Source organism: Poromitra crassiceps, assembly GCF_964638095.1.
Source record: "Poromitra crassiceps genome assembly, chromosome: 2".
NCBI classification, from domain to species: domain Eukaryota; kingdom Metazoa; phylum Chordata; class Actinopteri; order Beryciformes; family Melamphaidae; genus Poromitra; species Poromitra crassiceps.
The window spans coordinates 106,408,370-106,432,395 of NC_139624.1; the positions used below are offsets into that span (position 1 = coordinate 106,408,370).

General features: G+C 43.6%; 1 protein-coding gene across 1 annotated transcript in view; it reads right to left on the minus strand.

The window, feature by feature from the left end:
• The window catches only part of LOC310771235 (serine/threonine-protein kinase H1-like), a gene marked incomplete at both ends in the record, with an annotated part of 24,994 nt that extends 5,898 nt beyond the window's left edge, over positions 1 to 19,096 (minus strand). Inside the window, 3 exons of the mRNA XM_083631892.1 lie at positions 15,930 to 16,189; positions 16,649 to 17,103; positions 18,834 to 19,096. Coding sequence (XP_083488018.1) covers positions 15,930 to 16,189; positions 16,649 to 17,103; positions 18,834 to 19,096 — 978 coding nt within the window. The remainder of the gene's footprint in view (positions 1 to 15,929; positions 16,190 to 16,648; positions 17,104 to 18,833) is intronic.
• Between the last annotated feature and the right edge of the window lie 4,930 nt (positions 19,097 to 24,026).

Here is a 24,026-nt window from a genome sequence, read left to right on the forward strand (position 1 = left end):
CTGGATTCATAAAAATCCACGGGCCATGAGAATGTGCATACCGGTACACATCTCTCACACCATGCATACTGTACGCAGTCTTCTGAGTCCAACTAGTGTGGTGTGGCAAAAAAGGAAAATGTAAGTGTGAATTTGGGTGACATTTTATTTAGAGCTTTTTTGGGCTTACACAAATTTCTACACCTAAATATACAGTTTTATGCATTTGGCCCCCGTTAGCACTCATGATCTAAGACTCCAGGTAGCACTCACTATGATCTCCAGGTAACACTCACTATAATATCCAGGTAGCACTCACTATGATCTCCAGGTAGCACTCACTATGATCTGAGACTCTAGGTAGCACTCACTATGATCTCCAGGTAGCACTCACTATGATCTCCAGGTAACACTCACTATGATCTCCAGGTAGCACTCACTATAATATCCAGGTAGCACTCACTATGATCTCCAGGTAGCACTCACTATGATCTCCAGGTAGCACTCACTATGATCTCCAGGTAGCACTCACTATAATCTCCACCAGGTAGCACTCACTATAATCTCCACCAGGTAGCACTCACTATAATCTCCACCAGGTAGCACTCACTATGATCTCCACCAGGTAGCACTCACTATGATCTCCACCAGGTAGCACTCACTATGATCTCCAGGTAGCACTCACTATGATCTCCACCAGGTAGCACTCACTATGATCTCCAGGTAGCACTCACTATGATCTCCACCAGGTAGCACTCACTATGATCTCCAGGTAGCACTCACTATGATCTCCACCAGGTAGCACTCACTATGATCTCCAGGTAACACTCACTATAATCTCCACCAGGTAGCACTCACTATGATCTCCAGGTAACACTCACTATAATCTCCAGGTAGCACTCACTATAATCTCCAGGTAGCACTCACTATGATCTCCAGGTAGCACTCACTATAATCTCCAGGTATCACTCACTATGATCTCCATGTAGCACTCACTATGATCTCCAGGTAGCACTCACTATAATCTCCAGGTAACACTCACTATGATCTCCACCAGGTAGCACTCACTATGATCTCCAGGTAACACTCACTATAATCTCCACCAGGTAGCACTCACTATGATCTCCAGGTAGCACTCACTATGATCTCCAGGTAGCACTCACTATGATCTCCAGGTAGCACTCACTATGATCTCCAGGTAGCACTCACTATAATCTCCAGGTATCACTCACTATGATCTCCATGTAGCACTCACTATAATCTCCAGGTAACACTCACTATAATCTCCACCAGGTAGCACTCACTATGATCTCCAGGTAGCACTCACTATGATCTCCAGGTAGCACTCACTATGATCTCCAGGTAGCACTCACTATGATCTCCATGTAGCACTCACTATGATCTCCAAGTAGCACTCACTATGATCTCCACCAGGTAGCACTCACTATAATCTCCAGGTATCACTCACTATGATCTTCATGTAGCACTCACTATAATCTCCAGGTATCACTCACTATGATCTCCATGTAGCACTCACTATAATCTCCAGGTAACACTCACTATAATCTCCACCAGGTAGCACTCACTATGATCTCCAGGTAGCACTCACTATGATCTCCAGGTAGCACTCACTATGATCTCCAGGTAGCACTCACTATGATCTCCAGGTAGCACTCACTATGATCTCCATGTAGCACTCACTATGATCTCCAAGTAGCACTCACTATGATCTCCACCAGGTAGCACTCACTATGATCTCCAGGTAACACTCACTATAATCTCCAGGTAGCACTCACTATGATCTCCAGGTAGCACTCACTATAATCTCCAGGTATCACTCACTATGATCTCCATGTAGCACTCACTATAATCTCCAGGTAACACTCACTATAATCTCCACCAGGTAGCACTCACTATGATCTCCAGGTAGCACTCACTATGATCTCCAGGTAGCACTCACTATGATCTCCAGGTAGCACTCACTATGATCTCCAGGTAGCACTCACTATGATCTCCATGTAGCACTCACTATGATCTCCAAGTAGCACTCACTATGATCTCCACCAGGTAGCACTCACTATGATCTCCAGGTAACACTCACTATAATCTCCAGGTAGCACTCACTATGATCTCCAGGTAGCACTCACTATAATCTCCAGGTATCACTCACTATGATCTCCATGTAGCACTCACTATAATCTCCAGGTAACACTCACTATGATCTCCACCAGGTAGCACTCACTATGATCTCCAGGTAACACTCACTATAATCTCCACCAGGTAGCACTCACTATGATCTCCAGGTAGCACTCACTATGATCTCCAGGTAGCACTCACTATGATCTCCAGGTAGCACTCACTATGATCTCCAGGTAGCACTCACTATGATCTCCAGGTAGCACTCACTATAATCTCCAGGTATCACTCACTATGATCTCCAGGTAGCACTCACTATGATCTCCAGGTAGCACTCACTATGATCTCCAGGTAGCACTCACTATGATCTCCAGGTAGCACTCACTATGATCTCCAGGTAGCACTCACTATGATCTCCAGGTAGCACTCACTATGATCTCCATGTAGCACTCACTATAATCTCCAGGTAACACTCACTATAATCTCCACCAGGTAGCACTCACTATGATCTCCAGGTAGCACTCACTATGATCTCCAGGTAGCACTCACTATGATCTCCAGGTAGCACTCACTATGATCTCCAGGTAGCACTCACTATGATCTCCAGGTAGCACTCACTATAATCTCCAGGTAGCACTCACTATGATCTCCAGGTAGCACTCACTATGATCTCCAGGTAGCACTCACTATGATCTCCAGGTAGCACTCACTATGATCTCCAGGTAGCACTCACTATGATCTCCATGTAGCACTCACTATGATCTCCAAGTAGCACTCACTATGATCTCCATGTAGCACTCACTATGATCTCCATGTAGCACTCACTATGATCTCCATGTAGCACTCACCATGATCTCCATGTAGCAACACCGGCAGCATGTAGCTCGTGGGAGAATTATGCTATTCCCCCCAGTTCCCCTCCCCCTGAACGGGTGTCCTGACCGACCAGGGGAGGCACTGTGGCCCAGGGCTCATCCCCCACCAGCTTCCCACCCACAGACACGGCCAGTTGTGTCTGACTGCCGGGAATTGAGCCCAGGTCACCGCGGTGGTAGGCGAGTGTTTTTACCTCTACACTACCCAGATGCCCCCTGGCTCCAACAAAAACAAGATGGTGATGGTCACAATGCAAAACTCAAGGCTTCAAAACGGAAGTCCAGAAACCAATGGGTGATGTCACGGTGGCTGCACCCATATTTTGATACAGTGTATGATTTTGAGTCATGTTGAGAGAAGCATGCTAACCTCTGCTCTGTGAAGGCCATCAGACTGAAATGTAGCATGCATGCATGGTGCTTATGCCACTGACTCCACAGGCTGACTTTTCATTCACAGGAGTAATGAGGTTCACTTTTTTCCAAAAGTTTAATTTAGTGTCTTGGAGCGACAAGTAATGATCAGCACCATTCAGAGCTGAGAAGAGACTGATTGCCTTCATCAATTTTATCTCACTCACTTGTCCTTAAGGTGCAAAATATTATTCCCACAATCAACCATCTATTTGTTCCAATATGTCTCTACCATGTCTGGCGGACGAGGATGAAAGCTAACAGGGAAAAACTGTGCATGCAAATTTTTCTCATTCTCAACTCAACCTTGTACACACTAAACTTCGCTCTTTAGGGAGGTCTCGCTCTCCATTTTAATCCTGAAATGCATTTCTCTCTGCCTTTTTTTGTCTCTCACCCAGTAATGACAATTAATCAAGCATGAAATTGACAATCGCAAGACTGTTGCCGGTGAGGGGAATTCAAAGAAGCAGTACTCAGTCATTCCCACAGTGCAGCGAGTGGAGAGGAGTGTGCGAGCGGAGCACAGAGCACAGAGCTGCCGAGCCAGTCATAAAAATGCTTCTCACTCAAACTCAACTTTCTTTCATTGCGTTGTTATTTCACACCTGAGAGGCGGGCGGAGTGACACTCCGTTCCCCCGGAAAGGAGAGACAGTGTTTGATTGAGCTCTCACAGCTATGAACAAGTCTGACTTTCCTTTTCATCTAGCATTGGAGGTGATTCAGTGAGGCTTTCTCATTACCGGCCCTGAAATACACATTTGATAGCAGCCATGGCTAGCTGGGTGCCTTGTGTCCTTTATCTCAAATGATGCATGCAATCCATGAGTTGAGTTGAGCTTCGCAGCATCACTCTCAGTGCATCTTGGTTGTAAAGGCTTTACAAACTGGGAATGACTCAGAAAAAACTGAGAGGTCTTTGAAGCGGCAGAGAGAGAGAATCACAATGAAATGTTTGTACGCTTCTGGAATCCACGGAAATGTGATATGAACAGTTCTGAACCAAAATACGTTGCATATCACGTTTCTAGATAGAATACGTGAATATTAACGTACACATCATAGAGTCCGACTCTCATGTTGAAGTGCATCGCATCGCTGCCTAAAAAAGGTGAAGGGGTGGGATTGGCGGACCTGTAGCGTCCCCGTATTGCAAGCGAGAGATCACATGTTTGACTTCCGAGCAAGGCACAAAGTATTTTTACTTTCGGTTTTAACCCCAACCCAAACCAGAGCTAGAGCCTTCCAAATGCCTATTCGTGTTTGTAGTCCCCTAACCTAACCTAGGCCATGTTCACATTACAGGCAAATCCGATTTGCTGCTAAAGTCATTAATCATCATTATCTTGATTGGTTTCCCAAATCTGATTTGGGAGAGTGTCCGCACTGCCACAAATCTGATTTGGGCAAGTGTTCAAGTCGGATCTGTGTGTCCAGACCTCCATATGTGGTTTGGGACAAGTGACACAAATCAGACTTGGAGCGCCCAGACTCATAAAACCAATCTGGATAGAATCATTAAGAGGTCACTAAAGTTCACAAATCAGATGTGGCCTCCTAGTCTGAACATGGCCTTAATCTAATTTAGCTTTAGTTGCAGAAACCTAACCAACCTAAATAAGTAGCCTAAACCTAAGTTGTTTTACTTGCCTAAACATAACCAAGTTCTTTTTCTTGCCTAAACATAACCAAAGTCCAAAGTTGTTTGTGTTTAACATTGAAAAGGCAGTGAGGTTTTCAAATTTACATTGAGATTGTTTAAGAAACATATTTTGCCCACATTTTGTTTCAAAATTGTCTATGCATATCCCTGGTTTTGAGACTTGTAAAATGTAAACGTTTATGGCGATTGATGGGTTGCTTTACAAACTGGAAATGACAAAGAAAAAACAGAGCTATTTGAAGCTGCAGAGGGAGAGAGAGAGAGAGAGAGAGAGAGAGAGAGAGAGAGAGAGAGAGAGAGAGAGAGAGAGAGAGAGAGAGAGAGAGAGAGAGAGAGAGACATAGCTGAGAGCTTCATTTGGTAACCTTCTCTCTCCCTCCTCAGTGTGGTACACCTGAAGAAAAAGAAGACACACATCTGTGTCGTCCTCCTGGAACGGGGCCACCTGCGGATTTTTATCTCTCTCCCTTATTTGGAACATTTTTCATGTCCGAATGCACAAAGGCTTTATTGGGTTTAGAGGAAGGGGGCGAGAGCCAATGCCATATATCACTGCTGAGCAGAGAGCGAGTGGAAGAGGAGGGGGGAGAGATATTGAGTGTGGATATGGCATAAGCGGTGGGGGAAACCTACAGGGCCTTGGCTTATTGAGCAACATCTTGTTAGAGTGGATGAGAAGCTCCACTGACTGTGTTTGCAGCACACTACATCTTTACCTGACAAAGCTATAATTACAACAAATGAAGGGAACGCTAGAAGGTTGGATTACACTAATGTGATCACGAGGATAATACACTTTTGAATAATGCACAACTCACACTAAAGCTTCTTAGCACAGCACTCACTATTTATTCGTTAGACAAATCTGTATCGCTTGAGAGTATTTAAGCACCAAAGCCAAGTTTACATATCTCCTGTCATAATGTGTCCGAATGGGGAAGGTGAGCCTGCTATTAATGCAGGTGAAAGTCACAGCTAAACTGCACTAATCAAAATATCAATACTGATGCAGGAGAGATTGGTCTGTCATGTACAATAGAGAGCAGCAAGTGGCCTCAGTATGGAAAACTGAGTTAATTCACGTTATGCTCACTAGGGGGCAGACTGGGCTAACCATTACCCACGATCAGCTAAGCCTTTGCATGGCTGAGACATGCAGATGTTTGGGTTGGGTTGGTAAAGTGTGGCTTTAATAACAGCAGACTGCAGAGGAGGCACTCAGCTGCTGTCTGGCCTGTGAAGCTGGTATAGCTATCTTAGTGAGGACATTCATTGACATAATGCATGATACACTAACCCTAACACTAACCTTACCCCTAACCCTAACCTAAACCAAATTCTAACCTAACCCTTAAATCCAAGTCTTAACCTTCAAACAGCCCTTTGGAATGTCTGTCAGAAAGGGAGGACTGGCCAAAATGTCCTCACTGTCCTCACTTCCCTGGTATAAAACTCATATTGGTTCTCACTAAGATAGATACAAAAACAGACACATACATACACACACACACACACACACACACACACACACACACACACACACACACACACACGCAAGCACACACACACACACACACACACATACGTGTGCGCGCAAACACACATGCACGCACGCACGCACACACACACACACACACACACACACACACGCACGCACACAAACACGCGCACACACACACACACACACACACACACACACACACACACACACACACACTTTCCACCATCTCAGGCATACATCAGATGAGATGCCCAGATTAAGTGTGAAGGAAACACTCCGTCCTGCGTGCGGCGAGCAGGTTGAGCGATAAGGTGTGAAAGTCTCTGAGGCTACATCCTCCCCCCTCTGCCCCTCTACCCCTCATCCCTCCATCCTCCCCCCTCTGCCCCTCTACCCCTCATCCCTCCATCCTCCCCCCTCTGCCCTGCTTGTCCTCTGGCCCCCAGCCCCCCAACACTCCCCCACCCCTCCATCCTGCCCCAATGGCGCATTCCTTTATCGCAAAATAACTGGGATGTTGAGGCTAAATGACGTCACATCCGTTTAGTTAGCATTTCATTTGCAGAAAACCTGAACTGGGAAATTCACCGTTCATTGGTCAGATCCAGTCGCTAGCCAGGCTAGCCAGGCTAGCAATAACAGTTGATAACATGGCATTTCGCGGCATTTTGCACATACAAACACTGCAGCCTCATGTCCACACAGATAGATGTTAGGCAGTGCTGTGTGTACAGCTGATTTAATGAAACACAAACAAAACAGAAGTGCTAAACAACATTACTACGATTATAACTACTGTTGTTGCGCGGCGCAGCCATCTTGGACTTTTTTTAGGTTGGGGCTGCTGAGGCTCCTATGAGTTTGGAATGGGAAATACCAGCTCTGGTGACGTCACCTCCCAGCTCATGACCTTTGAAGTCGTAAGATTACCAGTTCCCAGTTATAAAGGAATGCACGACAAGTCCCCTACCTGCATCCCCCTCTGCCCCCCAAGCCCCTCTGACCCCCCCACCTTTCCAGCCCCCCTCTTCCCTGCTCGTCCTTTGCCACCCCCAGATTGTTAGCCGTCTATTGTGCATTAACAGGACCCCCGAAGGACTCAAGACAGTGGTAAACAAGAGCCATGCGCTACATGAAGGGATATTCCTCCTCTGCTCCATAGATGGTCAATGATGTCACCAGAACCTCACAGGAGACTCCGCTGAAGACGCATTGGAAAGAGAAGACGCGTTTGTATTTTCCCATATGATGACGCCAATCCACTGAATCCAGTAAACTAAACTTAAAGCTATAGCATTCGTTAGCCTAGTAAGCTACATGAGGGCAAGTGCTGACTGCATAATACAGCATGGAGGTATATTTGGAGTCCTGGACTGCAGCGATCACACTGACGGCAGCAGAAACCGTAAGTACATTACATCTCCCCAAAGCGAGACTCGCTCCTTTATAACGTTGTGAAATGTCGGGTGCACGGCGGGCGCGAATCTATAAATAGTACTTAATAATTTGCGCAGATTTATGGCGGGCAGATGTTTCATGCATACACGCGGATTAGGGTGGCGTAAAACCCCATCCGCGCATCTCTAGTTCTCATTCCCAACGCATCCTATGTTTACTGTTTGTCAGGACCTCTTGGTATCAGTTCGTAATGCACAGAGTACCCTGGCCTTTTTCATCATTTCTGGATGCACAGGGTATCAATAGACTGCCATAGATCTCCCACAACGCCATGGAAGAGTGACATTCAAATAAACCGGGGATGCTGAGGGTGTAGGCCGGGGTTGGGGTTGGAGTTGGGGTTGGAGTTGGGGTTGGGGTTGGAGTTGGGGTTGGGGTTGGGGTTGGAGTTGGGGTTGGAGTTGTGGTTAGAGTTGTGGTTGGAGTTGGAGTTGGGGTTGGAGTTGTGGTTAGAGTTGTGGTTGGAGTTGGGGTTATGGTTGGAGTTGGGGTTGGAGTTGTGGTTGGAGTTGGGGTTATAGTTGTGGTTGGGTTGTGGTGGTGGAAGCATAGAATGCTTGACTTTCATGCCGTAGCCTGCAGCTTGAGTCCCAGTGTGTTCAAAGTCTACATTTCAACTGTAAGCCTAATTTAATGATTTTGTGATTTCCAGTAAATCTAACCCAAACCATAAACCTAACCTTAATCAAGTTGTTTTAATTGCCTAACCATAACCAACGTGGCAACCTTTTCAAAATAACTGACATTTACCAAATTAACCCACCACGATTTTTTTTTTTTTTTCAAATTAACTGACGTGACATTTTCAAATTAACGGTGGAGGAACATAACCGGTGGAAAATGACGGAAACTTTTTCCCTGTGCGTTATAGGGACACCCAGGCTTCCTGACAAATAGTGCCTCTTATACAGTTGAGTAAACGCAGTGTGAGTCTGTACTACAGCTCCTCAGGGCAGAGGCTGTCACACCTCTGTGCTGTGAGGGGGATGGGTGCAGGCTGTGGGGGGTCTCGGGGGCGGGGGTGGGGGGTGGGGGGGCAGGTGGCTGGGGGCTGTTTGCACTGCAGAGCCACTCTCACCTCCATCACACCGTTTAGCCCCAGGATGACATCAGACCATCATCAGTCTGCTGAGGATTCTTTCCCTCGACCACCCCCAAACACACACACACGCACGCACGCACGCACGCACGCACGCACGCACGCACGCACACACACACACACACACACACACACACACACACACACACACACACACACACACACACACACACACACACACACACACACACACACACACACACACACACCTTATTTGCACTGCTTCAAGTCAACTTCAATAAGTAGACAGGGTTATTGATGCTTTCCAGAACGTTATGTAAACAGCGAAGTTTGTGTTCAGCAAGATAACCTTCACAATGAGGACCACATTTATGACTTTTGAAGCGTTTTCCAAAAATCATGTAAAAAGACACACATTTATGCTTGTGGTCCTCATTTGTGAAGCTAATCTTGCTGAACACAAACTTTGCTGTTTCATAAATATCCACACACCTTATTTCACGCATTTAACCGAAATTCCCATACAAAAATCTCATTGCCTTTTACACGTAAGAGCCGGAACTCTATTGCTGCCACTTTTCAGTTCACTCTTGTCAGTCACATGAAGATGGCACAGGCTCATGTGATGTCTCATGTGGAACTAACTTACAGTGAGTGAGACATCATCTCATTTTGACATCATTATCACGGTGTGCTGGTGTGTAACTGTGTAACTGTGTGTTTGTCAGTCTACTGGAGAGGGCGGATATTGCACATGACAGTGAACGAGTGTCACGCGCCCTCTTGTCAACATGCAAAGGTGATTGATGGCTCATCCATCAGCGACGAAGCGCTGGATTGCTACTCAGCCATGTATGATGTCTTCATATTGTCCACATATGAATTCCAGATTGATATGGATGCCAGTGTTTTCCCTTGACATTGAAACTCACTGGGACAATGTTAGGTCTTATAGAAACGTGGCTTCCAGATTTTTTTGCCATGGATTTCCCTCCTCCACCAGTGTGGCCTTATGGCCTACATATGAGCTACACTCAAAGCCACCATGAAAAATGGAAATAAGCCTTTGCATAAACTCTGGAAGGATTTTGCACTATTGTTCACTTGGTGGTCAGTGCGGTGGTAAACATTGGGATAATAGTCAGTTGGTGGTCAGTGCAGTGGTAAACATTGGGATAATAGTCAGTTGGTGGTCAGTGCAGTGGTAAACATTGGGATAATAGTCAGTTGGTGGTCAGTGCAGCAGTAAACATTGGGATAATAGTCAGTTGGTGGTCAGTGCAGTGGTAAACATTGGGATAATAGTCAGTTGGTGGTCAGTGCAGCAGTAAACATTGGGATAATAGTCAGTTGGTGGTCAGTGCAGTGAACATTGGGATAATAGTCAGTTGGTGGTCAGTGCAGTGGTAAACATTGGGATAATAGTCAGTTGGTGGTCAGTGCAGTGGTAAACATTGGGATAATAGTCAGTTGGTGGTCAGTGCAGTGGTAAACATTGGGATAATAGTCAGTTGGTGGTCAGTGCAGTGAACATTGGGATAATAGTCACTTGGTGGTCAGTGCAGCAGTAAACATTGGGATAATAGTCAGTTAGTGGTCAGTGCAGCAGTAAACATTGGGATAATAGTCAGTTAGTGGTCAGTGCAGTGGTAAACATTGGGATAATAGTCAGTTAGTGGTCAGTGCAGCAGTAAACATTGGGATAATAGGCAGTTAGTGGTCAGTGCAGCAGTAAACATTGGGATAATAGTCAGTTAGTGGTCAGTGCAGCGGTAAACATTGGGATAATAGTCAGTTAGTGGTCAGTGCAGCAGTAAACATTGGGATAATAGTCAGTTAGTGGTCAGTGCAGCAGTAAACATTGGGATAATAGTCAGTTGGTGGTCAGTGCAGCAGTAAACATTGGGATAATAGTCAGTTGGTGGTCAGTGCAGCAGTAAACATTGGGATAATAGTCAGTTGGTGGTCAGTGCAGCAGTAAACATTGGGATAATAGTCAGTTGGTGGTCAGTGCAGTAAACATTGGGATAATAGTCAGTTGGTGGTCAGTGCAGTGGTAAACATTGGGATAATAGTCAGTTGGTGGTCAGTGCAGTGGTAAACATTGGGATAATAGTCAGTTGGTGGTCAGTGCAGTGAACATTGGGATAATAGTCAGTTGGTGGTCAGTGCAGCAGTAAACATTGGGATAATAGTCAGTTGGTGGTCAGTGCAGTGGTAAACATTGGGATAATAGTCAGTTGGTGGTCAGTGCAGTGAACATTGGGATAATAGTCACTTGGTGGTCAGTACAGCAGTAAACATTGGGATAATAGTCAGTTAGTGGTCAGTGCAGCAGTAAACATTGGGATAATAGTCAGTTGGTGGTCAGTGCAGCAGTAAACATTGGGATAATAGTCAGTTAGTGGTCAATGCAGCAGTAAACATTGGGATAATAGGCAGTTAGTGGTCAGTGCAGCAGTAAACATTGGGATAATAGTCAGTTAGTGGTCAGTGCAGTGGTAAACATTGGGATAATAGTCAGTTAGTGGTCAGTGCAGTGAACATTGGGATAATAGTCACTTGGTGGTCAGTGCAGCAGTAAACATTGGGATAATAGTCAGTTAGTGGTCAGTGCAGCAGTAAACATTGGGATAATAGTCAGTTAGTGGTCAGTGCAGTGGTAAACATTGGGATAATAGTCAGTTAGTGGTCAGTGCAGCAGTAAACATTGGGATAATAGGCAGTTAGTGGTCAGTGCAGCAGTAAACATTGGGATAATAGTCAGTTAGTGGTCAGTGCAGCGGTAAACATTGGGATAATAGTCAGTTAGTGGTCAGTGCAGCAGTAAACATTGGGATAATAGTCAGTTAGTGGTCAGTGCAGCAGTAAACATTGGGATAATAGTCAGTTGGTGGTCAGTGCAGCAGTAAACATTGGGATAATAGTCAGTTGGTGGTCAGTGCAGCAGTAAACATTGGGATAATAGTCAGTTGGTGGTCAGTGCAGCAGTAAACATTGGGATAATAGTCAGTTGGTGGTCAGTGCAGTAAACATTGGGATAATAGTCAGTTGGTGGTCAGTGCAGTGGTAAACATTGGGATAATAGTCAGTTGGTGGTCAGTGCAGTGGTAAACATTGGGATAATAGTCAGTTGGTGGTCAGTGCAGTGAACATTGGGATAATAGTCAGTTGGTGGTCAGTGCAGCAGTAAACATTGGGATAATAGTCAGTTGGTGGTCAGTGCAGTGGTAAACATTGGGATAATAGTCAGTTGGTGGTCAGTGCAGTGAACATTGGGATAATAGTCACTTGGTGGTCAGTACAGCAGTAAACATTGGGATAATAGTCAGTTAGTGGTCAGTGCAGCAGTAAACATTGGGATAATAGTCAGTTGGTGGTCAGTGCAGCAGTAAACATTGGGATAATAGTCAGTTAGTGGTCAATGCAGCAGTAAACATTGGGATAATAGGCAGTTAGTGGTCAGTGCAGCAGTAAACATTGGGATAATAGTCAGTTAGTGGTCAGTGCAGTGGTAAACATTGGGATAATAGTCAGTTAGTGGTCAGTGCAGCAGTAAACATTGGGATAATAGTCAGTTAGTGGTCAGTGCAGCAGTAAACATTGGGATAATAGTCAGTTGGTGGTCAGTGCAGCAGTAAACATTGGGATAATAGTCAGTTGGTGGTCAGTGCAGCAGTAAACATTGGGATAATAGTCAGTTAGTGGTCAGTGCAGCAGTAAACATTGGGATAATAGTCAGTTGGTGGTCAGTGCAGCAGTAAACATTGGGATAATAGGCAGTTAGTGGTCAGTGCAGCAGTAAACATTGGGATAATAGTCAGTTAGTGGTCAGTGCAGTGGTAAACATTGGGATAATAGTCAGTTAGTGGTCAGTGCAGCAGTAAACATTGGGATAATAGTCAGTTAGTGGTCAGTGCAGCAGTAAACATTGGGATAATAGTCAGTTGGTGGTCAGTGCAGCAGTAAACATTGGGATAATAGTCAGTTGGTGGTCAGTGCAGCAGTAAACATTGGGATAATAGTCAGTTGGTGGTCAGTGCAGCAGTAAACATTGGGATAATAGTCAGTTGGTGGTCAGTGCAGTAAACATTGGGATAATAGTCAGTTGGTGGTCAGTGCAGTGGTAAACATTGGGATAATAGTCAGTTGGTGGTCAGTGCAGTGGTAAACATTGGGATAATAGTCAGTTGGTGGTCAGTGCAGCAGTAAACATTGGGATAATAGTCAGTTGGTGGTCAGTGCAGTGGTAAACATTGGGATAATAGTCCGTTGGTGGTCAGTGCAGTGAACATTGGGATAATAGTCACTTGGTGGTCAGTGCAGCAGTAAACATTGGGATAATAGTCAGTTGGTGGTCAGTGCAGCAGTAAACATTGGGATAATAGTCAGTTGGTGGTCAGTGCAGCAGTAAACATTGGGATAATAGTCAGTTAGTGGTCAGTGCAGCAGTAAACATTGGGATAATAGTCAGTTGGTGGTCAGTGCAGCAGTAAACATTGGGATAATAGTCAGTTAGTGGTCAGTGCAGCAGTAAACATTGGGATAATAGTCAGTTGGTGGTCAGTGCAGCAGTAAACATTGGGATAATAGTCAGTTGGTGGTCAGTGCAGCAGTAAACATTGGGATAATAGTCAGTTAGTGGTCAGTGCAGCAGTAAACATTGGGATAATAGTCAGTTAGTGGTCAGTGCAGCAGTAAACATTGGGATAATAGTCAGTTAGTGGTCAGTGCAGTGGTAAACATTGGGATAATACTCAGTTAGTGGTCAGTGCAGCAGTAAACATTGGGATAATAGGCAGTTAGTGGTCAGTGCAGCAGTAAACATTGGGATAATAGTCAGTTAGTGGCAGGGCCGTAGCCAGGGTTCCGAAATAGGGGAGGTCCAGCAAGGGGAGGCGCCGCCGGAAAAAATTTGAGTTGTTTTTTTTCCCTTTTTAAGCCATATTTAGAGTAATATATCATTTTAAATCAACATTAGGATTATACTGTTGTGATGTCGTTATTCAGTATATTCTCTTTCATGTCACCACCTGCTCAGCTCTCCTGTCAACATAATTGTAACTAACAAACACAAACTGTTTTAGCCAAATTCATATCAAAATGACACCTACAAACACAGGTACACAACCCAAGCCGTACACAACACACAAAGTCATCATCGATAATAAAAAAAACATACAGAGGGACATTTATTTATTCCTGATAGGAACGATTGAAAAATAAAATAAAATATATTATGTTGTTTTTAACTTTACACCACCTCTTTTTGTTACTTATTGGGTCATGAAACTGAAACCATGCATATAGCCACCTGCATACCTGACTTCGGGAGCTTGGCAATTGGCATCATGCATGATTAGCCAGTAGCATCCCAACGTGTCACACAGGTAACATTACTTAAGAGACAGACTAGACACTTACTTTCTTGGTTGTTGCTAAAAAATCTGTCAGTGTCACTCACTGTCTGTCGTTCACTCGCTCACTGTCTCGCAGGTCGCTCACCTTCAATTATCTCGCCAGGCAGACAGACAGTCATCACTCACCACCATGCTGCTGCTCTCTCGGAATCAAGTTACCGCGGACGCGGCGTCAGATGACTTCCTGCCTGACCTGCGATCCCGTGTTTTTCATGCTTTTCCATGCAGATTGTTTTATAAAAAAAAAAAAAAAAAAATTTCTCTCTGAAATATTAGGGGAGGTCCGGACCTCCCCGTCCTCATAGCTAGCTACGGCCCTGGTTAGTGGTCAGTGCAGTGGTAAACATTGGGATAATAGTCCAGGGCCTATGTAAGGGAGCCTCAGACTAAAATGTCAGACTGCACTCCTCGAAATCAGGCCAGGTTTAAAGTCCAGTGAATAATCCAGCCTTAGGTATAATCAGCATGAAAAAACATGCGTGAACTCACCAGTGAGCTCCATAGAGAATATCCACTTCAGGTACATGACAGAGGAAAGGGAAAGAAAAATAACATACAGGGATCCCGGAAACTTGAGACACTACAACAAAGTTTCTTATCTCCATTCATGTGCATTACTGCTCACCTTCTTACCACACCTCAACTGTAATTATGCTCAATGAAATCTCTCTATTTTTGCTTGACAGGGCTGAAATAACGTATGGTAACTCGTTATGCTTCGCTTGTGAATCATACTTGTGTAGCAAGGAGATATGACAGCATGCACCTGAACATAATATGTGGTGTTAAGGTTGGGTAAGTTCATAGCATGTACATCATACCAATCAACAGATTGTGTCGTAGGGAAAACAGTCTGGATCAAAGCTGAAATGGCAGATTGGCGTTTCAGTTACACAAACATTTCTCACAGAGGCAGGGACGCTCTGGAGGCAGAAATAATCCCATTGGTTGAGTTAAACCTCGATGGGCGGAGCACCCCCCCCCACACACACACACACACACACACTGGGATTCTGAGTGGTGCAACTGTAATCACTGAAAGCTGCTAAACCAGCCACAGAAGCTGCAACAAAACAACAGCCAAGACGTACGGGTAATTAATCCTTGTAGCTGTGTCAACAACAACCCGATTAGCAGTGTCCCTTATGGTACAGGTATGTTGCTGGTAAAGTTATTTATTATTATTTGATAGGAGGGGCAGAGGGGTGGGATAACTCAAAAATATGTGTTGATTTATTGGTGGGAATTTTTATGTTGCCTCCTGCAATGATGAGGTCATCACTAAAGATTTTCCATTTTCAAGGAACTAAAAGTAGCCGAATGAGATTTTGATATAAAAGTATGTTTTCCTTTGTTGTGTGTAATTGTAGTGGCATAAATCCTTCATTCATTTTTAATTTCAGTGTGACTTAAAAACTCACATCTCCATGGAAGCTGTACTTCCCCCTCAGAATGGCTCTGTAGAGGCGGGTGCGGCTGTCGTCCTCGAAGGGCATCGATCCACTCAGCACAATGTAAGCGACCACCCCCAGCGCCCACATGTCCACCGCACAGCAATAGGGTTTCCTCAGCAGCACTTCAGGGGCCAGGTACTCTGGGGTTCCACAGGTGGTTCTCAGGGACCAGTCTTCTCCACTCCCAGCTCCGTCAGATCCCAAACCTTCACACTCAGGGCCTCTGCCTAGGGCTGGGCAATATAGGGATATTATAATATAATCGATAATATATCGATATCGTGATATGAGACTACATGTCGTCTTACACTTTGGATAGCGTAATATTGTGATATGACATAGGTGTTGTCTTTTCCTGATTTTAAAGGCTGCGTTACAGTAAGTGATGAACTTACCAGACTGTTCTACTACCTGTTCTATTATTTACCTTTACCACTTTGTTATTATACCCACATTATTGATGATTATTGATCAAAAATCTCATTGTGTAAATATTTTGTGAAAGCACCAATAATGAGGGAAGGGAACCCCGTCTTTGCATTTTATTAATAAAAGTGCTTGTGACATCTCACATGTTGACTTACAACTGAACATTTAGGCCACTTCATATAAAATACTGATATATATCATGTATCACCATTCAGCCTAAAAATATATGATTCTTGGTCCATTTCGGCCAGCCCTACCTGTGCCACCAAAAGTGGCCAGTCCGAAGTCGGTCACCAGCAGCCTGGAGTCAGAACCGGGGTGATAGTACAGAAGGTTCTCTGGCTTCAGGTCCCTATGGGTGATGCCCAGAGTGTGGAGGTATCCCACCCCTGCCAGCACCATCCGCAGTGCCTGAGTGGCGTGGCGCTCAGTGAAGTGCCCCTTGGCCACGACGCGCTCCAGCAGCTCTCCGCCCGTGGCCAGCTCCAACACCAGGTAGACCCGCTGGGGAGACTGCAGCACCTCCACCATTTGAACCACGTTCGGGTGGCTCACCCGCCGCAGCACAGCCAGCTCGGACGCGCAAACCTCCCGGCCTCCAGGGGGCTCCACCTCCATCACCTTCATGGCGAAGGGCTGGCGCGTCACCCTGTGCTCCACGCGCACCACCCGGCTGAAGCTGCCGCGGCCGATCAGAGCCTTGATGTCATATCTGACGGGACAGAAGGGTGACGATGGCTCATTAAGAGTGAAGCCACAAAATGATATGCTGTTTCAAAGCACCCACCTCATTCTCTCCTGTCCTGACAAAAGTATTCTTGGTAGAGAAATGGATGTATATATAGGTCGGTTTAGTAGCACCTATGCGTGTGTGTGTGTATATATATATATATATATATATATATAGTTAAAATGAAATCTAAATTTGAGTTGTGTTTGACCTTAAATTATTCTGATTTAGATCACCGATGTACAGGGCAATGCTAGTCAAACATTTGGACACCATGTTTTTCCACATTTTAGAACAGTAAAGACATCAAAATTATGAAATAACACAAATTTAATTGCGAAACAAATCAAAACTATCTTATATTTTAGATTCTTTAAAGTAGCCACCCTTTGCCTTGAAAGACTCTTATTCACTGCTATTCACTCCACTGTTAATATCATTGATCTATTTGTCTAAGAAACTCATTTCAAACATTTAAGCAGAAGCCTTTAGATCAGTCTTGCTAGATTGAAAAACGTAGTGCATTCAATCAGGTGTGTATAAACTTTTGACTTTAATGTATAGCCTGAGAATATTCAGGTGTGTGGCGGGAGACATCCACTTTCCTTAAAATAGCAACAGTTTCTTTGGGAATTGTAGCGCTTTCATTTGACAAGTACAGTAGGAAGACAGTCTGTAGGTGTTAATAAGGCCTAGGCCTCTCAAACTAATGTCTGCACAGACTGCCCTATTACTGCTATGCACTAAACACATTCAAGTGCACAACATAGCTGACAGCTGTAGGCCAATTAGAATGAGGAAGCCATAAGGCTCCCATAAACACTGCAAAATTTCATGAGCTGAGCCTTACTTTTTTTTGGACAACAAGTAAATAATTGTTCTGATGAGATGGTTTCAGTGCAGCTTCAGTTGCTCACTAATGTTTGAGACATCGGTGACAATATCTTGTAATCAGGCAGAATATTGCAGATCACTCCACCTCCACCACCACTATCAAGAAGATTCAGGTTCAATACTGTAGATATACTGGGCAAATATTGCAAAATAAAATGTATTAAACATCAGCCATATCTGATGTGATAGATATGATTAGATATTTACTGTGTAATTGCTACATGGTTGGCTAAGAGAAGCCCTTATTGACGCAACATTTCATGCAACATTGTGATATTTTGATTAGGTCCCATTCATGTTACATGAATATGTATTATGATGAAGATGATAAGATAACACTTTATTGTCCATTTACACAAACATTGTCTTGCATCACATGCCCCACAGTCAACACATAAAACAATCTGAGTGACAACAGACATAAATAATTCATCCTCACCCCACCCCCCACTGTGCCAAGAATCTGGGGAGACAATAGTTGCTTTTTTGTCTGTGGCAGAAATGGTCGAATTGAAATATAGCAGCCTATATTGAATATTGGCTCAAAATATCAGTTATAGACAGTTTCAATCCTAAAATATCAGCACTATTGGTCTTCACTGACCTAATAAATATACTGTACGAGTCAAGTGTATGCGTAATGTATCACATGATTCAAGAAAATCTTAGAGCTGACTGGAGAAATTTGTCTGCCGAAAAGTTTAAAAACTTGATTTAAATTTGAAATATCATACATTTTTAAGACTTAATACTAGGTTAATGGACTTTTTTTTGCAGCACATTCATATTGATCTCGAATCGTAACTCTTAAACTTTACCTTGCTGTCACACGGGGATCAAACTTAGCTCTGTACTTGGCAGCTTTGTCCTGCTGGTGTTGGTCTCTGGACGCTTGCTGTCGGCTGTTTGTCGGCTGGTGACTCACTCTGCCGATGGCGAGACACAGACCCCTCTGCTTCTCCATACGCTTCTCAGCCTCATCATCATTATGCGCCTTACTGAAGGCCACGATCGATTGCACCACACTTACATAGCCTTTCTTGGACGCCTCAGGCAGCACCTTGCTGGTCCCGCAGCCCATCATTCAAACGCAACCAGCCATCAGCACGGAAAGGACAGATCTGTATGCCTATCAGTGACAGAATCCAACACCTGCTGTCGAGTACATTTAAGATGGAAGTGACACAGGCAACTTACACAGCAGCAGGTGACAACCGCTGCTGTTGAAACATTCACAGTGGGCTCCACCCACGCAACAGGTGGAAGGCTGGCAGGTGTGTGAACTCACTCACTCACTCATGTGACAAAAGTCCCATGTAAACAGAAATTGTTTTGAAGCTATTGTAATTCCTCAGTGTGGATTACCAGAGGAATTGGCCTACAGAAGCATTGTTGTGGGAGGCGCTAAAGAAGCCCTCCATGGCAAAACACTGAGCACTCTGGGCCTCCGATAACATGTTGGATTCTATGGCTCCATAAGGTGCAATATAATAGAATAATTAAATATTTAATGCAATTTCTTAGTTATCAAAGACTGGTGATGCTGATGATGTTGGTAGATTACTTCAAGAATTAGCTGGAGTTAAGGGAGTTATAGATGTATTCAATTCAAGATTCATCTATCTATCTATCTATGTATCTATCTATCTATGTATCTATCTATGTATCTATTTATCTATCTATCTATCTATCTATCTATCTATCTATCTATCTATCTATCTATCTATCTATCTATCTATCTATCTATCTATCTACCTATCTATATCTCTTTCTATCTATCTGAGAGGCCGTTTACACCTGGCACTAACATGCGTTTTCTGTGATCAGATTGCATTTGCATCGGCGCAGTTTCTAGGCCGAGCGGCAGGCGCAGATCAAAGCAGTGGGCGTGGAAAGGCGCACTTGATATCGTCGTGCTGGCGCTAGATGCAGCCCAAAGCATTACAACCACGCCTTTTAGGCGTAAAATTATGCACCGTCATGCTCATTGGATAAGTGCAATAAACGAATCGCACGCTTGCCTTTTTAGCTCCAATTCCAGTGATCCCGCAAAACCAGACGAAAGCCAAACGCTCTGCCCCCCCCCCCCTCCCTTCATCCAGCCTGTCTGTCTGCATTATAGGCTATTATTCCATATTATTATGCTTCTCAAACCAATCTAACTGCAGTTTCAATACTGCAAGCATGTAAATACGCTACACTATAGCAAGATCAAAATGAAAATAATGTTCTATGCATCAGCTAGAAAAATATAGCCTATTAGATTGGTGAAAGTTTGTCCAGAAAGATATCATTTTCTCTCGCCTGCTGCAGGAAGGATGATGCACATAAATATACCCTACATTATGTCAAGTCATTGCATAAATGTGTTTTTATTGTAAAACTAAATGTGAAATAGGGCCAAGTTATTGGAGGGACATCACAGTATAGCAGATGCCATTAGAAGCGCAGCGCGTTCCGAAGCGCGTTCCGCTGTTACTTCTCTAAATCACGTTAACTCGACAAGGGGTATATATATGCCCAGGAGGACATATATGTTTCACATAGGGTGGTGTTTTCATTTCGATTTTTTATTTGGTCCAATATTGAAATGTTGACAATGGCAGGCTGTGTTACCATTACACATTAATTTAGAACTACCTTTTATATCTATTTTGGCTCATTTGGTGGCTATTTAGTAGCGAAATGAAGAAACACAATGCATGCTGGGAACTCAGAGAGAGAGAGAGAGAAGGGTGACAGAGAAGAAGCAGTGAAGGCAGAGAATAGGCCTGCTTTTCAAAAGCGCAAAGCGCTAAATGTAGGCCAGATCCCAAGATATCACTAGGCTGGTATTTAGCGCCGACACGCCCACTTTGGGACTGCGCCACGCCCATTCGGCCTAAAGCGCATTTGGCAGCCTAAAGCCTATTGCTATCTTGCCGAAACAGGCGCAAGGCACGTTTTTTTGCGGTTAAGGCCCGTAATAGCGCCGATGGCCTGTGGGAGAATAGAGCCCGGATAGTGCTTGCCCACATTAACCTGATTTCATTTACATCTGGCGTTAGCATGCATTTTGGGTGATCAGAATCTGATTGCAATCTGACACCCAAAACGGGTGTCCTCTCAATGCACATACAGTTGCTGTATGCAGATTGAGAGGACACATTGCATACACTTGTGTTCAATGTGGTCACAATGCATCCCTGACCACCTCCGGAGGTGGTTTGGCCGATCAGATCGCAATCTGTCTTCAATGTGTCTTTGGGGCATTTACACCTGTACTTTCAAGTGGTCAAGCACTATCCGATTGCAATCTGATCACAGAAAATGCGTGTTAGTGCCAGGTGTAAATGGCCTCTGAATGTTTCTTGCTGATGTTTAGATACCTGGTCCCTCATGGGTATCCAGAGAGACAAGTTGGTATTTTATGCTATTAAATGGTTGATTTAGCAATTTCTCCATTCTATTATGTTATTTACTCATGGTGAAAGTTGATTACCCTGTTTCTCATCAATGTTTTGTTTCATTTGATCTCCGCAGTGTGTTGCAGTTCCTCATTTTTCATTCCCCACCTATCACAAATAATTGATGTTTTGATTGTCTATGCACAACAACACTGGATCTATTCAGTGGCCAACAGAGTTGATGTTTCCCCTGTTCATTGAAGGTCTAAGTTTGCATTAATTAATGTAGTATGAGTGTCTATTTCCCATGTGGCATCATACATCCATGACAGCTGTTTTTTGTTTGTTTGTTTGTTTGCTTGATTGAAAAGCGAATAGAGGCCCTCGAAAAAAGAGAGAATCATTCTGCCTGCATAAGATAAGAGTTTGTTTCAGTTTCTTCTCAGTGACTTTTGTTATTTGATGGCAGTTATGTTTAGCTTTGTGTGTTTCTTAAGAATGTTCAAATCCTTCATTAGTAGGCTACTAGCTGTTGTGTGTTGTAGGGCAGTGATCTACAACCTTTCTCATATCAAGGACCCCTAACTTTGTCCACTTTGGGGCCACGCCAGGGACCCCTGTTTATAATGACAGTTTGTGTTTCAGACCTAAATCTGAAAAAATTGTCCAGAATTCCATGACTATCTGTATTGCAGGTAAAGAGATAATAGTGAAACTATGATCAAAACAGTCATTCTTCTACATTAGTTTTAACTTCTTGTCAATGAAATAATGGTGAAGTTTAACAATTCACCAATGTTGAGAACCACTGCTATTCACCTTATGTAGCCACACCCATTTGACCCGGTTGTGTGGCCGTATCAAAACTTCCGGATAAAAATAATAATAAAATAAAATAAAAAATGGCTGCGCTGCTCCAATATAATCTAACTCTGAAGTAACTAATAATTTAGCCAATTGTATGTAACATACCAAATAAAAGCAAACGGCAATGTCTAAGAATGCAACGCCATGTAACTGGCTCGTTAAGTCTCGCATTCCAGGGAATTACGTTAACGTCTGCGGGTCTTATTGGCGTTAGTGGCTCGCGCCGCCTCGGAGGAGAGACAACTATCTGAAGCTTTCTTTGTTGGAGTCCAGGTATGTTTTACAAGAAAGTGCTCGTCATTGTCGAAAGATAACGTTATCTGACCTGGCTAACAGTGGATACTCGCTTGCTTGCTGTGTACCGGCTCAAAGTAGTAGGCTACTTTCTTTATTTTACCCCTTCACTGGCCGCTCCAAGAACAACTCTCTTATTTTACGCCGTGACCGCCGGAAGTGTTAAAAGGACCCAGAAGAATTTGGCCCACTGTAAGGTCTGAACATAAGGTGAATAAGGTATAACGGAGGAGGGGGGCATGAGAAGTTACATATTTCACATAAATATCAAGCTGCTGCATTTACATTATACATTTGTTGCAACAGTACTTCCCACCCCAGTAGGACTGTAAACAATAACCGCGGTGCACGGAAGGGGAAGTCTTGACGCGGACATCCACTATACACCATCCACTATACACTATACATCCACTATACAGCAGAAACCCCAAAATATCAGCCGTCTGTCCCCTCGAGTCATAGTCGTCAGACTGATAGACTCTGGGTGCCCAGATTGCATGATGGGTATCGAATTAAGTAGGGGGGAAAAAGTGATGGGATGGAGTACTCTATTTGGTATCTGTGTCACTTTAAGGGTACTGGTATTTGTACCTATCAATTTTTGAAACGATACCCAGAAATAGTATCCTTTATGTGCATGATAATGTACTGTATGCATCATGGCAGTGAGGATAGCTAGCTTCATTTCCAGTGTTGGGGGTAACTCATTACAAAAGTAACATATTACATGTAATATATTACTTTTAGCAGTAACTCAGTAATATAACTTATTACTTATAGGATTTCAGTAATATTATACCAGTTACTTTGTCAAGTAACTCAAGTTACAAGTTGAGTTACATTTTATTAAATCCAAGCACATATTTAAAAAAGATACAATCATTTCCTAATCAAACTGTGTTTTTATGCAAATAGCCACTATAGATGACAATAACAAAGGAAAATAATAACATTTAGAATCTTGGATTGTTTACACTGGCGGTTTCAAGGCGGTGGAAAAAAAAATTTGGGATGGTCACAGGGCGGCGATGTCATTGTGCTGCTACTGTTGTTTTGGTGAAAGTAATGCAAAAGTAGTGTAATAAGTAACGAGTTACTCTACACAGACAGTAATATTGGAAAGTAACTTATTACTTTCAAATGAAAGTAACTAGTAATATGTAGTATATTACATTTTGAAAGTAACTTGCCCAACACTGTTCATTTCACGTACTTCTTCTCTCACTGCTTTTTTTGTAAAAGAAAAATCAATAGTAGATTGTCTAAACAACTGCCCGATTAATTATTTCCATAGCACCGATGTTCTCAACAACTGATTTTGAAGGTATACATGTTCATTGTATTGTTTTTATTTCCTACCGTAATATATTTTGTCCCCGTCAAGCCTGCAACTAGCGATAAACAAGGTTTTCTGTCTCTGTCGAATGTCATACTGCTGTCTTCATGTGGCCAAAATCTTTAGAG